Source organism: Convolutriloba macropyga, chromosome 3, assembly GCF_964194025.1.
Source record: "Convolutriloba macropyga chromosome 3, txConMacr16.3, whole genome shotgun sequence".
Taxonomy (NCBI): domain Eukaryota; kingdom Metazoa; phylum Xenacoelomorpha; order Acoela; family Convolutidae; genus Convolutriloba; species Convolutriloba macropyga.
In genome coordinates this window covers 32664560-32677800 of record NC_134470.1, presented here as the reverse complement: position 1 = coordinate 32677800, position 13241 = coordinate 32664560, and the positions used below count along the sequence as shown (strand labels likewise).

General features: G+C 35.4%; 1 protein-coding gene across 3 annotated transcripts in view; it reads left to right on the top strand.

Annotated features, from left to right (window-relative positions):
- Window positions 1-525: 525 nt before the first annotated feature.
- The window catches only part of LOC142337014 (uncharacterized), a 112100-nt gene continuing 99384 nt past the window's right edge, over window positions 526-13241 (top strand). For 2 of the 3 annotated variants that reach the window (XM_075386031.1, XM_075386033.1), the window contains exons 1-2: window positions 526-661; window positions 12899-12957. In XM_075386031.1, coding sequence (XP_075242146.1) covers window positions 624-661; window positions 12899-12957 — 97 coding nt within the window. In that variant the 5' untranslated portion in view covers window positions 526-623. Of the gene's footprint in view, window positions 662-2747; window positions 2918-12898; window positions 12958-13241 lie in introns of all 3 variants that reach the window. The other variant, XM_075386032.1, reaches the window with a different exon arrangement.

The following is a 13241-nucleotide window of genomic DNA, read 5'->3' as shown; positions in this document are numbered from 1 at the left end:
GTATTATGAAATTTCAGAGCATGTACTGATTCAGTCGAATTCAGTACACGCGCTCATTTTTTATCTTTAAATATTGCAGTTTGTGGTTATTTTTTAAAAGAGCTTTCAAAAATGCGCTTCTAGCTCTGAAGAAATGTTCTATTTTCTGACAATATTTGTTCACATTTTCGAAGAAACACATCGTGCACTATCAAACTTCTGATTATTCAGAACGCCACTTTGAACGCAATATTGACGTGTTTGTTCTCCGATCATATCAAAACTAAAGCGTGCTGCTATAAATTAATTTTTTGGGTTCCATGATGTGGAAAATTAGGCAGCGATTGCGCACAGTAATTTTATAACGATATCTTTTCGGTTTAAAGTTATAAGCAAAGCGAGTATCGCGAGCAAATTACAATTTGTTATTATAAGGTGTCACTTCTGTTGTTTTGACTGATTTTTTGTAAATTATTACAACATACCGCTGTTAAAGCGAGCAATCACTAGAGAGTGTAGTTTTCAAAAAGCTGCATGAACAAAATATTTGTTCATTCTTGCTTTTATTTATTCACAATTTCTAATTTGAAGTGTTAGCAGTTTGTGAGTTTTTATAATCACTACGACACAGTTCACAGCAAAAGATGTCTGCCATTCGTATTGTTTTCCATATCTGGTTCAGGTATGTGCTAATAATCAGTCAACGTAGAAACAGAAATTTTCACGTTCCCAATCCTTTATTCATCAAGTTCCCTTTTTCATTGAAGGAAAAGTCATTATATCGTAGTTGTATTTACTTGAACAAGATATGTCTTGTCTTGTGTTGCAACTGTGGCCAAGAGTTCCAACTGGCCAAAGTTATGGTTAAATTCAAGACTTCCAAGGAAACATTGCTAGGCCATAAGTAATTCGGGTAATCGAGACTCCCAATTCGACCAGAACGACCTTGCACATCGAGTAACTCTTTCCAATATATTTCACTATTCGGTATTGATCACAAAAGTTGAATAATTGGGTTTAAATTATAATAAATAATTGAACACAGAAATCCAATAGTTTACTTCTGTATTACTATCTCCAATTGTTTGCGTTCAAAGGCTCTTTGAAGTCAGAATAACTGACAATTTAAAGGAACTAGGGTGTGGGAATGAAATCATTTAATTTTGGAACAGATTGGTTTTATTCTGGGGAATCTAAACGACAAATTTTGTAGCTCGGTTTGCCATTTTGTGGAATTGGGCACCCGGACCCTAGTGTCATTAAAAATCAGTTTTGAATCATAATGAATTCATTCTGTTTTCTTTTCTATGCGCAGAGCTCTCATCAGGGCACTTAGCGGACATTTCGTGGCAAATTTCAGAATTTCTGAATTCTTCCTGAACATAATGACATTTTATCCTATTTTTCTTTAATGATTAATATGAAAAATTAAAATCGGCCAAAGTTGGAAAAAGCTGAATGGCAAAAATCAATTAATTGAACATATGGTTATGTGAAACAATGGTTAATACTACTAATACCAGACCAAGGGGTTAAAAACACTGAGTTATTTTAAGTTTTAATAATATTAACTATGAACTTCTTCTTCGACAGTTCTCTTCTGTTCTACCACTCTTCTATTCTCATTTCATCATCACATCAATTCACCATCACTTCTCTACACTAGCTCTCTCTTCACTTCTGCCTTCCAGTTGAGGTGCAAAGACTGTTGAGACTGGTTCTATTTAAAATGCACTGTCGGCTGTCGCAGTAAATGACCTCTATCGCTTTGAGTTCACCTGAGGAAACAATACCAGCGACCTTACTCAGATTAGCCGTCGGCTGACACTGACAAAAGAGCTCCAGGAAGTGCAACGGGTACTCGACTGTCCCTCGAAAGATACATTCGTACGACGATGAAGGTCCTTTGAAAGTAACAGGACCCACCCCCTGATCTCTGCCAAGGTCACTGGGTCCTGTCAAGTGATCTTGGCCAAGATCTGGTCGAGTCCTGCCATGGTATTTCTGAGCTTCGTCCTCTCGTTGAACAAATCTTCTTCCACGTTGTCCAACTGTTATAATTGTCCCACCCCCCCCCCCCACCCCCCCCCCGAGCTCTTTGGCGTGATTTCTGATTTCACAGATTAAGCTATAGATATCCTATCCCAGCACAGATATAGAAACAACGCTATGTCATGCTCAAAGATGATGACCGCAAATTCCTAGTATTTTCGAAAATTTCAATTTTTTTCTGAATTTTCAGTGAACAATTTGAAAAAGGAAAGTCATACTAAACAGACAAAACTCCTAAAAAATTAGATTATGGGTTTTTTCTGAACATATTGCAAGGTAACTTTACTACGAGAATCTAACAAATCAGTACTGAAAGGCTCTGACACTAGGGTCCGGGCAACAAAAGATTGATTTAGATGCAATTGCCCGCTTTAAAAGCCATTTAGAGCAACTTTAACACTGTTTGGCCCCTTATAATACGTGTATTTACTTTTGTTTTGCGGAAATTAGATGGTAAAATGGAGTAAACGGCCAAATTTAACTTTGGGGATTGCAGTTTACTAGCTAATAAACTCTAGTGATCGATCTTTCTCTGTCATTAAATTTATTCTTGATGATTTGACATCAAAGTTTTAATTGCGGATCTAGCATTTTTCATCATCTAAAGACAATCAGAAAGACTAAGTTCGAGAAAAGATTCAAAGAAATGATATGAGCAAACGATAATCATAAAGTTTGCATGGAAATGTATTGATTTGATGTTTTTGAAGTTTCAGGTATTCGACAGTCATTTTTGAGACAAGCGGAAATTTGAAACCCCTTGGCTATCCCAAACTGATGACTTGTTATTTCACATAATAGATTCTTTCTTATAAGATATTGTACTGGCGGAAAAGCTGACAACCCCGGATCTACTATCACACAACTTCCTTTGATTTCATACTAGGTTATATATGAATTTTAGGAGTCATTCAGGAACCAAGCAAATGTTTGAGAGCGAAAATGCATTAACTTCAATTCATATAGAAGCTTTAAAAATTTCTTTAAAATTATACAAGATCACATATGACTCAAAAAAATTGACTGGTGCAACATATTTGCGTATAACATAAGTCAATGAGCATTTAAATTAATATGATTGCTTTTGCAGTCTTTGTTTGAACTTTTTTGGGAGCACTACAACAATAAATTTCAAGTTTATACACTTTTAGAAAACGATACTAAACTATCATGCAAATTTTGCCCGCTTCGTATAAATAAGCATTCTGAGTATAAACTGCATTCAGAGAATATAAAAATTTTATCCATATAGATAGACTTACTGTTTCGTTAGCGTCCAACTATGCGTCCGACTAGCCTAATTGTTGTCCATGATGATTAAATCGCTATTATTGTCACTTTCGGATCAGTACCTCAAAGTGTCATAGGAAAGCCACAAGCAAGTACGCCACTTTGTGCAGGATGGTCCTTTGGGAGTGAGTCTTTTATAGAACGAGATTTTTTCACTAAAAGTTGCTTAAGATATAAAATCTTGATTTTTTATTGGCTTTTTACACTTAGTTTTTACGCTTTAAAAGTTGCTTCAAATCCATATCCTCGTCGTTCCACTAAGCAATAGCCCTCAGTGGGGCCCTGGCCAACATGAACCAACTGAGCGCTCTCCTATCAGAAGCAAGAGCAACCGCTGATGATACTTCACAGAATGAACAATATTTTATTCAAGTTCAAAACAAACGTAAGCGTTTTTGAAACAGAAACAAAGGAAATTCGATGTCACAGACAGTTAGACCAATAGTTACAAAATCAATCCGAGATCCACTTATGTGAAATTTGCCCGAGCTACGAAGACAAAAATCCCACAACTGAAAATACAACGAATTAGAGAATTGCCAAACGCCTCCAGAGAAAGTCTCATGTCAAGTACAAACCTGCAACAATTGTTCCCAAAGGCTAATGTGAACACAAGAAATTCACTGCCAAAAACCAAGTCCAAACCAAGCTTTGTTATAGTCAATGTGCATCACAGCATCCAAGAAAACGAAATAAAAGAGGAATTCTTGAGCAATAACGGAATGAATGTAGTAAAAGTGTCAAGGATTATAAGCCGAGCAAGTGGCAAACCTACAAAGTTTATCAGAGTAATAACAGATTCAACAAATCATGTATTAGCAGCACAAAAGCACGGTGTAAGGATTGGTTGGCTGATCTACAGATGTGATACAAGCGAAGAGCCGCCACATGTAGAACAAGGCTTCAAGTGTCAGAAATATGGACACTCCGCCATTGAGTGAAAAAACGAGCAGCGTTGCCTGTGATGCACAGGCCAGTAAACGGTAAAACAATAAGCCGAACCAAAACAAAATGCCAAGGGTGCAAATTGTGGTGTATTGCACGCATCTGTGTACAAAGGATGCTCCTCCTATCAAACCGCAGTTGTTGCAGTGACAAAGAGAAAACAAGATATCAAGTACTCAGCAGTGGCAAAAAAACAAACCGAAATATTACAACCAAACTTGACTGTCTCAGCGATAAACATTAGTGTTCTGGTTGCTGAATAGCTCAGCGAAATCCGTTCATCCTTCAATACAATGTCTTACAGTGATATAATCAATGTTGTCAGTGTTAGTGCAAGCAGAACTTTTGGTGATAAAATAGAAGGTCAAAAAATTCATGACAGCGCAAAAATGCTAACAATAATTTCCCAATTGTTCCAACGCAACAAATTTCAACAAACAGCCATCAATTCAGCAAATATGTATAAAATTAAAATTATGTTATTGAACCGCCGAGGCTTATCCAACAAAATATCAAAACTTCTCGTTTTTCTGAAGGAAAAAGATATTGATATTGTGCGCCTGAATGAAGTCAAGAGCTGACATAATTAAAATCTTAGCGATGATAATTTCGTAGTTACAGAAACGAGAGCAAGTAAGTCATATGGCTCAATGATTTTAGCAAAGAAGGGAACGACAGTAATAGAAGTTAAACCATGAAAGTTTGAAAGAAACAATCGAGGAAAAGTTTTCAAAATAATAAAAGCATGCTTTGAAGTACCTGTTTTAGGTCATCTCTGGGTTATAGCTCTTTGCAGCTCACCAGGTCGCGATTTGAAACTAACAAAAAATTTTGAAACTGAAATGAAAAACGTTTTTATCTGTGGTGACTTCAACGCTCCCCATCAGGAGCTGAATTGCACATAAAACACTGAAAAGGGTGATAAAATAATTGAAATCCTGGAAACTGGAACTTTCAAAATTTTAAATAACGGTTATCACACATATCAATCAAATCAAATAGAATGTCGAAATACGCTCGATCTACATTTCGCCGATCAATTAGTCATCAGATTTTTGACACATGTTATGTTTCCGATGACTTTGTTAGTGACCACAGCTCAACCATGACTGCCTTGAATATAATAACTCAGAGCATATTCGATTTGAAGGCAAAAAAAATTCAAAAAACTCAACCAGATTGTCAGACAAGAATACAAAAACTCTGTGCTCTATCCACTAGTCTATCCAAAACCAGAAGAACTAAACCACCTAAATGAAATAAATGTACAGATCATTCAATTCTCGCTATAGAAGTTTTATATCCTACAAAAGATTTTCCATTTGGATGTGAAATTAGTAAAATTATCCGTGAAAAGAAGAAAAAGAGACGAGAGCTGAAAAGAACAAACGGAGAACAGTTAAATTTCCTGAAAAAGGAAATAAATTTCCTCCAAAGAGAAATATAGAGGTCCATGAATCAATCGGACAAAATCAAACAATCAAAATTGATTGCAAGTGCTCAAAATAAGGGGACCAAAATCTCTTGGGGAGCAGTTAAAGCCCTATGTAGTGAACAAAAAAACCAAATGAAACTGAACAAAGTGTTGAAGTCTCATATAAACAAATCAGAGCAAAAACAGACACTGAGAACTGCGAAAGCTTCAGAACTTTTATAAGGGATACAATGAAAGATCATATATACGAAAGCTTGGATCTAAATGAGCGCCTGGAGAAAGCTGAAAACAAGACAAAAACGTTTATTCAATGCGAAAATATTGAACCAAATAACTACTGTATTATTAAAGTAGACGATTATGATGAAATTGTGAACGAAACAAGTCCAGGACCAGATAAATTCAGCTATAACATCCTAAAAAGTTTACCTAAATGCCTCGAAGCATAAAGTTGTCTCCTGATAACTAGCTCAAAAAATAATTCTTATGTTCCAACTGCATGGAAAGAGTCACAAGTAAAAATGTTACCAAAGCCAAACCAAATTAAAAAAGATGCAGAAAATTACCGACCAATCAGCCCAACCAATTGCATTGCAAAAGTTAGTGAAACAGCAGTAAAAAATATTGTCCTAGCGCACTGTGAAAACAATGATGAAATGCAAAGAGCGTATAGAAGGAATCGTTGCACAACTTATATTTTGCTCAAACTTACTCAGAACGTAACAGAAGCATTGCAATGGTCCGAATTGATTGGATTTGTCGGCTTAGATATTGAAAAAGCGTTTAATGCAGTGTGGAGACTATACTTCAAAACAAACTGCTGCAAATTGGTGTGCATAAAACTCTGATGAAATGGGAAACTCTTTTCTCTCTAAGAAAAGCATCTTCGTGACAATTAATAAATCAAAAAGTAGCACATTTTCAACACTAGATGGAGTACCTCAGGGCAACGTCATTGCACCAATGCTCTTCCTGGTTTATGTCAGCGGCATTCCTGAAATACCTGAACAAATATCTCAATTTGCTGATGATTTTCCCCTTTACTACAGGTCGCGTTTCTGTAGAATAATTCAAGAGAAGCTTCAATATTCACTAGACAAATTGGTCAAATGGTGCAAAAAACTGAAAAAAAATAAATCCAGGCACAACAAATTTTATGCTTTTTAAATGTCCAAAGAAGTTTTCCAGTTTAGACGTTTTATCAATGGCACACGAATTGAAGGCGCTAATTCAATCAAATTTTTTGGCGTAAACCATATCCCACATCTAAAATGGAACAAACACAGCAAAAGCTTGGTGCAAGAGCAAACAAAAGAATCTACCAACTATGGCGCTCAGTCAGATCAACATTGATGAAGAGTGCTTGCTGACCTTGTATAAATCATGGGTTCGACTTCTATTTCTCTATGCAAATGCCTGCTGGATTGACCAATCTAATTCAGTTATTAACAACATACAACTGATCCAAAATAAGGCACTAAAATTTGTATGAGGAAACCCCGCTGGTACAGTGTCAAAAAACTCCATGAAGAGGCCAATATACCTGCAGTAAGAGACTTTCAGACTAGAATAGCAAATGAGTACCTGAAATGGGCAAAAGATAATTAGATGGAATCGATAATACAACTCATCCAGAAGAAACGACAACGTTCGAAAAACAGTTATCAAAGCACACTGGACTATCTGTCATATTAATGTTCTTTGCCAGTTCCTATATCGCTGAAAAATTCAGAACAGCCATCATTCAATGACTTTCTGCCGGCCGCTTGCTTCGTTAATTCGTGGCAAAAGTCGAACAAACAATGTCCTAACCGTAGAGCTAAGCCAGCCGCTCACTTAGTTAATTCGGAGCTCAGCTGTGAGAAACACAAGGAAAACAACAGCAATTTACACAGCTTTTATCTACTGAACAATATTGATCAGTTAACATCATTTGAAACCAAGAAAACGTTCTTGGCTTTCACATTCACTCCACTGATATCTCTAACAAAATTAAATTACGGTTATGCAACTAACGACACAATACAGTGCTGTGCGCGGTTTGGTTCAGTGGTTTTAAGGTTTAGGTTAGCATAGCACTTTTGACTACTTCTTATTTTCCGTCTGTGTTTTACTTCATTCGTCAAAACGCTTCAATTTTGTTTTTGAAGACAGGTTACTAAATGTTGCAACTGCACTTTTTCTTACCATCACACAGTTCATTGTGACGCGTCTTATTGCTTTCCTTCCTAAACAAGATTACACTTTTTATGGCTAGCGCATTCCTCCAATTCTTTGATAAAATGAGGCGCAGCACTTCAATCCCCAACGCGAGCGCAGCTCTTTTTTTTCAATTTTTTCAGTTTTTTTATCTACTCTTCCCACTCTCAATAATTTTTACTTCTTGAATAATTAATCTTAATAAACGACTTTTTTTACTTCGAATAAAAATTTATTGACATCTTACCACACATAGAAAAACGACGAATTATTCAGCTACTGCGAGGCTAGCCGAGAACACCAAGAAAAAGAGTAAAAGCAAGCAGAGCCAGCAGAAGCACTTCCCGGCGCTTGAAGTGGCTCCCAGCAACAACAGCAATCATTTGATTTCAAAAGAAAATACTCTGTAAAAACAGTAGCATAAACTCATCTTTCCGAAATTGCGAACTTTCTATTTTACTTATTGATGCCTTTGAAATTGACTGAACTTGATTTTACATACATTAATAACAGTAAGTTAGCGTCCAACTATGCGTCCTTAATTATAACATTTGTTACAGACATTGAGGAGTTTATTAATTTTAAAGTCATTTTTGGTTATTTCAATTACAGAATTAAATGTATCTAATTGTTTTCACGATAATCAACAAATTCTGTTTAAATTACAAAAAAAAATTACAGATTTAGGACTTTTAAGCTTTGTCTTGATTAGCTTATTCAAAACATAAATGAACAGCAGCCTACAAGCATCGAAGAAGATAAAGCGGAAGCAAAATTTTCGACCACGCCCGGAGTTCGTGGAGTATCCTTCGAATCTTTTTAGCTATGAGAATTTCGTCCAAGCAACTTTGCATTAAACTGAAGCAGAAGATTTTCCTACTGCTTGTTCTTGTTATTTTTATTGTGGAACATATGCAATAAGACGAAAACTCAAAAATTGTTTGTTGGCCATAGCCTGTTCAGATTTTTTTTAAAAAAACGATTCAATGAAGCTAGCATGAAGATGTTAAATTTTCTTTACCTGAAAATTTGGGAAAATAGATAAAAGATTGTAATTTGAAGGAAAAGTAGATGTATTATTCTTGGTAATCTTACTGTGATCACATATGTTTTTTTGGTAATCATACAGGGATCATCATTGGTTTATCTTTGTGAACGTCTTCGGTTTTATAGAAAGTAGGATCATAGTAAGAAATCACGTACGGATAATGAAATCATACTATCCTTGTGTGAAATCAAAAGAGACGTTGGTCCAACAACGTTACCCATTTTTAGCACCAAGTTGCGGCGGCCACATTTTGTGATTATTATGATGGTGTCTAAAGATTATTCTAAAATTTCAATTATTTGCCCTCTGAATCAATTCTGTACAATTCATTGAAAACTCTTTCAAGATAGACCAGTGTTTCGTTTTCTGAATTCTCATGGAATTGAGTAGCATAGAACATTCATTACAGAACAAATTACAGAATATTCATTTTCTTCATAACATGTTCATTCGTTTACCTCTTAACGGAGTGTGATTTTACTTCGGTTTCTATGTCGAACAGCACTATGATTGAGCAAGAAGGCACTTTGCGTGGCGCAGAAAAATATGCACATTCGCATATAACAGCATGAAGCTCCATGTTAATAGATAGGAAATGACATTGCAGAATCGAATGTCTTGGCAAAAAATCAAAAGATCTGTGTTTCTACAAGCATCTAAGAAAATTGCATTTTATGGCTTAAGTTTGCAGAAAGGAAAATTATATGAGTCTTCAGAGGAACAAAGAATGCCTGAGTAGCATTCTACTTCAAAGAATTCTTCTTCCATAACTCATTGAAAATTTTTAATAAGAAAGTGTTGCTGTGATACCAGTAATAACCTGTTATTTTCAAATTTGTTATTCTGGCAGTGACTGCTTTGATTTTCCCTAATCAGTTCATGTCGGCCTTGATTATATCATTTTACAGACCTTGGGCATCTTTTTAATTTTAAAGTCATTTTTGGCAATTCCAAACCCACAGTTAATTGCATCTGATTGTTCTCTTCACAAGAAAATAATTGCCAACAAAGACACAAGCAAATATGGCTGTCAAAATTACAAAAAAAAAATAAACCGCCGTCAGATCGTCATGCTTCGTCTTGATTATTTTATTCTATGCATTAAACTGTTGCTTTAAACTGAAACAAATTGATTTCTTATTGCTGGTCCCATTTATTTTGATTGTGAAATATTTGCAATCAGACGAAAACTCAACAATTACTCGTTGAGCATAGTTTGTTTACATTTACTTTTTAAACAACGAATTAATAAAGCTAGAATGTAGAAATCAAATTGATTCCACCTGAGTTGTTGCAAAATGGTCAAAATAGGCGAAATGGAGAGAAAAAATGAGTGGGCAACAATTCTTGAAATATAATACAAAGAAATGACAAAATCACATGTCCAGCCAATTATTATCTAAATTTGGATCCTTTCCGTTCGTGCCCCGCAGCTCAGTGGGTGCATATTATTTGCACCCCTCCCCCGACGCACGTGCCATGATTTCACATATTGATATACTATGTAATGGCTCTGTATGAGAGGGGGGGGGGCATAACCTCGGGGGGGGGGGTAACCATGGTTATATGGAATAAGATGGTGGCAGTTTAGTTTTACACTAAAAATGGCGTCAAAACACCAAATTTTACACTCTTTCGAGAGAAAAAATCTAACGAGAAAAAAGCTGATATTCTGCTGAAGCTTCGTAAACCTTCAGTCTCAAAAAGAAAAAAAAACGAGGCGAATTTTTTCCGACTAAGAGTTCAGATGTCAAATACTCTACTGCAATAATTTCTGTAACCTGTGTTTTGTTTGTTTTAACTGTCATCAAAAGACCTTCATTTTGAATGTCGAAAAATGAATCAGCCAGATCACATTTTGCATGCGAAAGTTTTTTGGAATATGGGGAAAGTTATCATTGAGAAAATGTGAGGTCGAGTGTTAAAAACAAATTTATGATGACAAATTAAAATCCGAACAAACGGACAATAATAGACCCGCGCAGCTATAACTCTTCCCGCTTTAAACATAGTGTTTAGTCAACGATTCTATTTTTTACTTAGAATGTCAAATACGTATACAGTTTGGAACATTGTTCCGGAACATTGACGAAATTGCCTTAAAAGAGAGCATTCTTTTTAGTGATGAATGACATCAACGTAGAAGCTCCAATATCATTATTTTTGGAAAAAAGTTAAAGCTCACTTTCTCAACAAACCATGTCGAAATCAATCAAATTCATTGAGCAGAAATAATTGGCATCTGCAACTGTTAGTATTCAAAACCAAAGACATGCCAATGCAACGAAGCAGCAGTTTTATTGAGAACAACAGATCTGGACAAATTTCAAAATGTGTAAGAGAACATTTTTTTTTAAATTAAAAAAGAATCAACTGAGTGCGCTGACTGCAAAAAAATGAAACCAAAGAAAAAGAGTCAATTTTTTCAAAACAACCCGCAGAAGACATGTCATCATTTATTCCGAGAGATATCACCGTTAGGAGCTATTAGTTGTTGCAACCGATAGGATCTATTAACTTAAAATATTGACATCGAAGTACAAAAATGTCGAAATCTTGCATCCGGAAGGCAGAAGTTTGACCAAGAATTGATAAGTTTGTGGTGCTAAATTTTAGCAGCAGTCGCAAATATATGAGATAGCGAACAGAGAAGGAGTGAAAACAGTAGTTAAAATATTTAACGAGAGGACAAAATGTCAACTGTAAAAATTTAGCCAATTCTTTTAACTATCGATAAATTCAATTTTGAAGTGAACTATGGTAATTTGGTTTCAGGTGTAGCATCGGTGCCCCCATGAATTAGCAAAACTGAACAATTTTCAAAACTTATCATGACCAGCGTCTTTTTTTCGATTCTTGTTATTTGATGCCTCCGTTGAAAATAACGCTCTACAATATAGAAACCCTAGTTTGAACACAAGATGATTTATTGAAGTAGCCAGAAACGCCAGGAAAAATTGAAATAATGTACTTCCAACTTTGTTATCTTTTCTCAGTTCTCTAGAAAAAAAATTGTCTGTGGCTTTCTTGAACATCAATAGTATCTTAGTTCTTAGTTGGATTCTATTTTGTGATTTAAAAAAACAGCAAGTAACTACAAAATAATTAAATTAAAAATTCTATTTTTTTTCAGTTCCAACATTCTCTGAAAGTTTTTTGTTTTGAATTAGATTGGAAACCTATCCGTTGTAACAGGAAAAAGGAACTCGTGAGAAGTAAAAAAGATTGCCTCTTTTTTATCTGTAAATTTAAATTAATACCGTTACTTTTTTGCGTAAACAAAAAATGAAAAATCGACTGGAGAAAAAATAAAACGCCGGCCTCGCATATATAGTCCCCCATTTTGAGAAAAAAAATTTGGAACAATTATGATTTTAGCCCCATTTCATTCATTAGAGTTCATTAGATAAGAGCTCAAAAATGAGCGCATGAGATAAGAGCTCCTCAAAAACTAGTCCTGAAATCACAAGCAGCCGGGCCAAGGATTCAACGCTAAAGAACGCAAAATTATGTAAGATTGGTGTTGAATGCGTTGAGTTTATGTGAGATCAGCTCTTGAGCGTAGATCTTAAAAAATTCAACGCATTCGACGCTAATCTTACTTATTTTGCGTCGAATTCAACGTAGATCTTATATATTTTGCGTTGAATTTAACGTAGATCTTACATATTTTGCTTTGGATTTAACGTAGATCTTACATATTTTGCGTTGAATTTAGCGTAGATTTTAAATTAACTCAACGCATTCAACGCCAATCTTACATATTTTGCTGCAACAACGATAAAGTTTCTGAAATATGTTTGCAGAGGCACAAGCTGGCTTTGCGCAAGCGCTGGATCTCTTCAACCTCGAATCTAAACATTGAGAATCTAACAAATTAAAATTGGCTGAATTTCAGCAAGCTGCGTATGTGTTATTCTGGATACATTTTTAAAAACTTTATTTTTTAGTTGCTTACTGTGTGGCAGCTCATATTCCAGCACAAGCATTGGTGTCGCTCATGGTCAAGGTGAGCTCCCCACTGAACCCGAATTCTGAATACAGACTTGTTAATTGTAAACTCGACTATTCCATTTAATATATTTTGTTTTCCATCAGAAGACAAAAGTTGGGAACAGGTCTCAAAGAAACTTTTTGCTTCTTGCTTCCCGGCAAATTAACATGGTTCAGGACTTTTATAGCGAAATATTGCATGAAATTGTCCATGAATAGTTTGAAATTGAGATTGGAAATTTCCAGTTTAGATGCATAATCGGCGCTCAGTGTGATTTTTTAAAAAGCGCCACAGACATC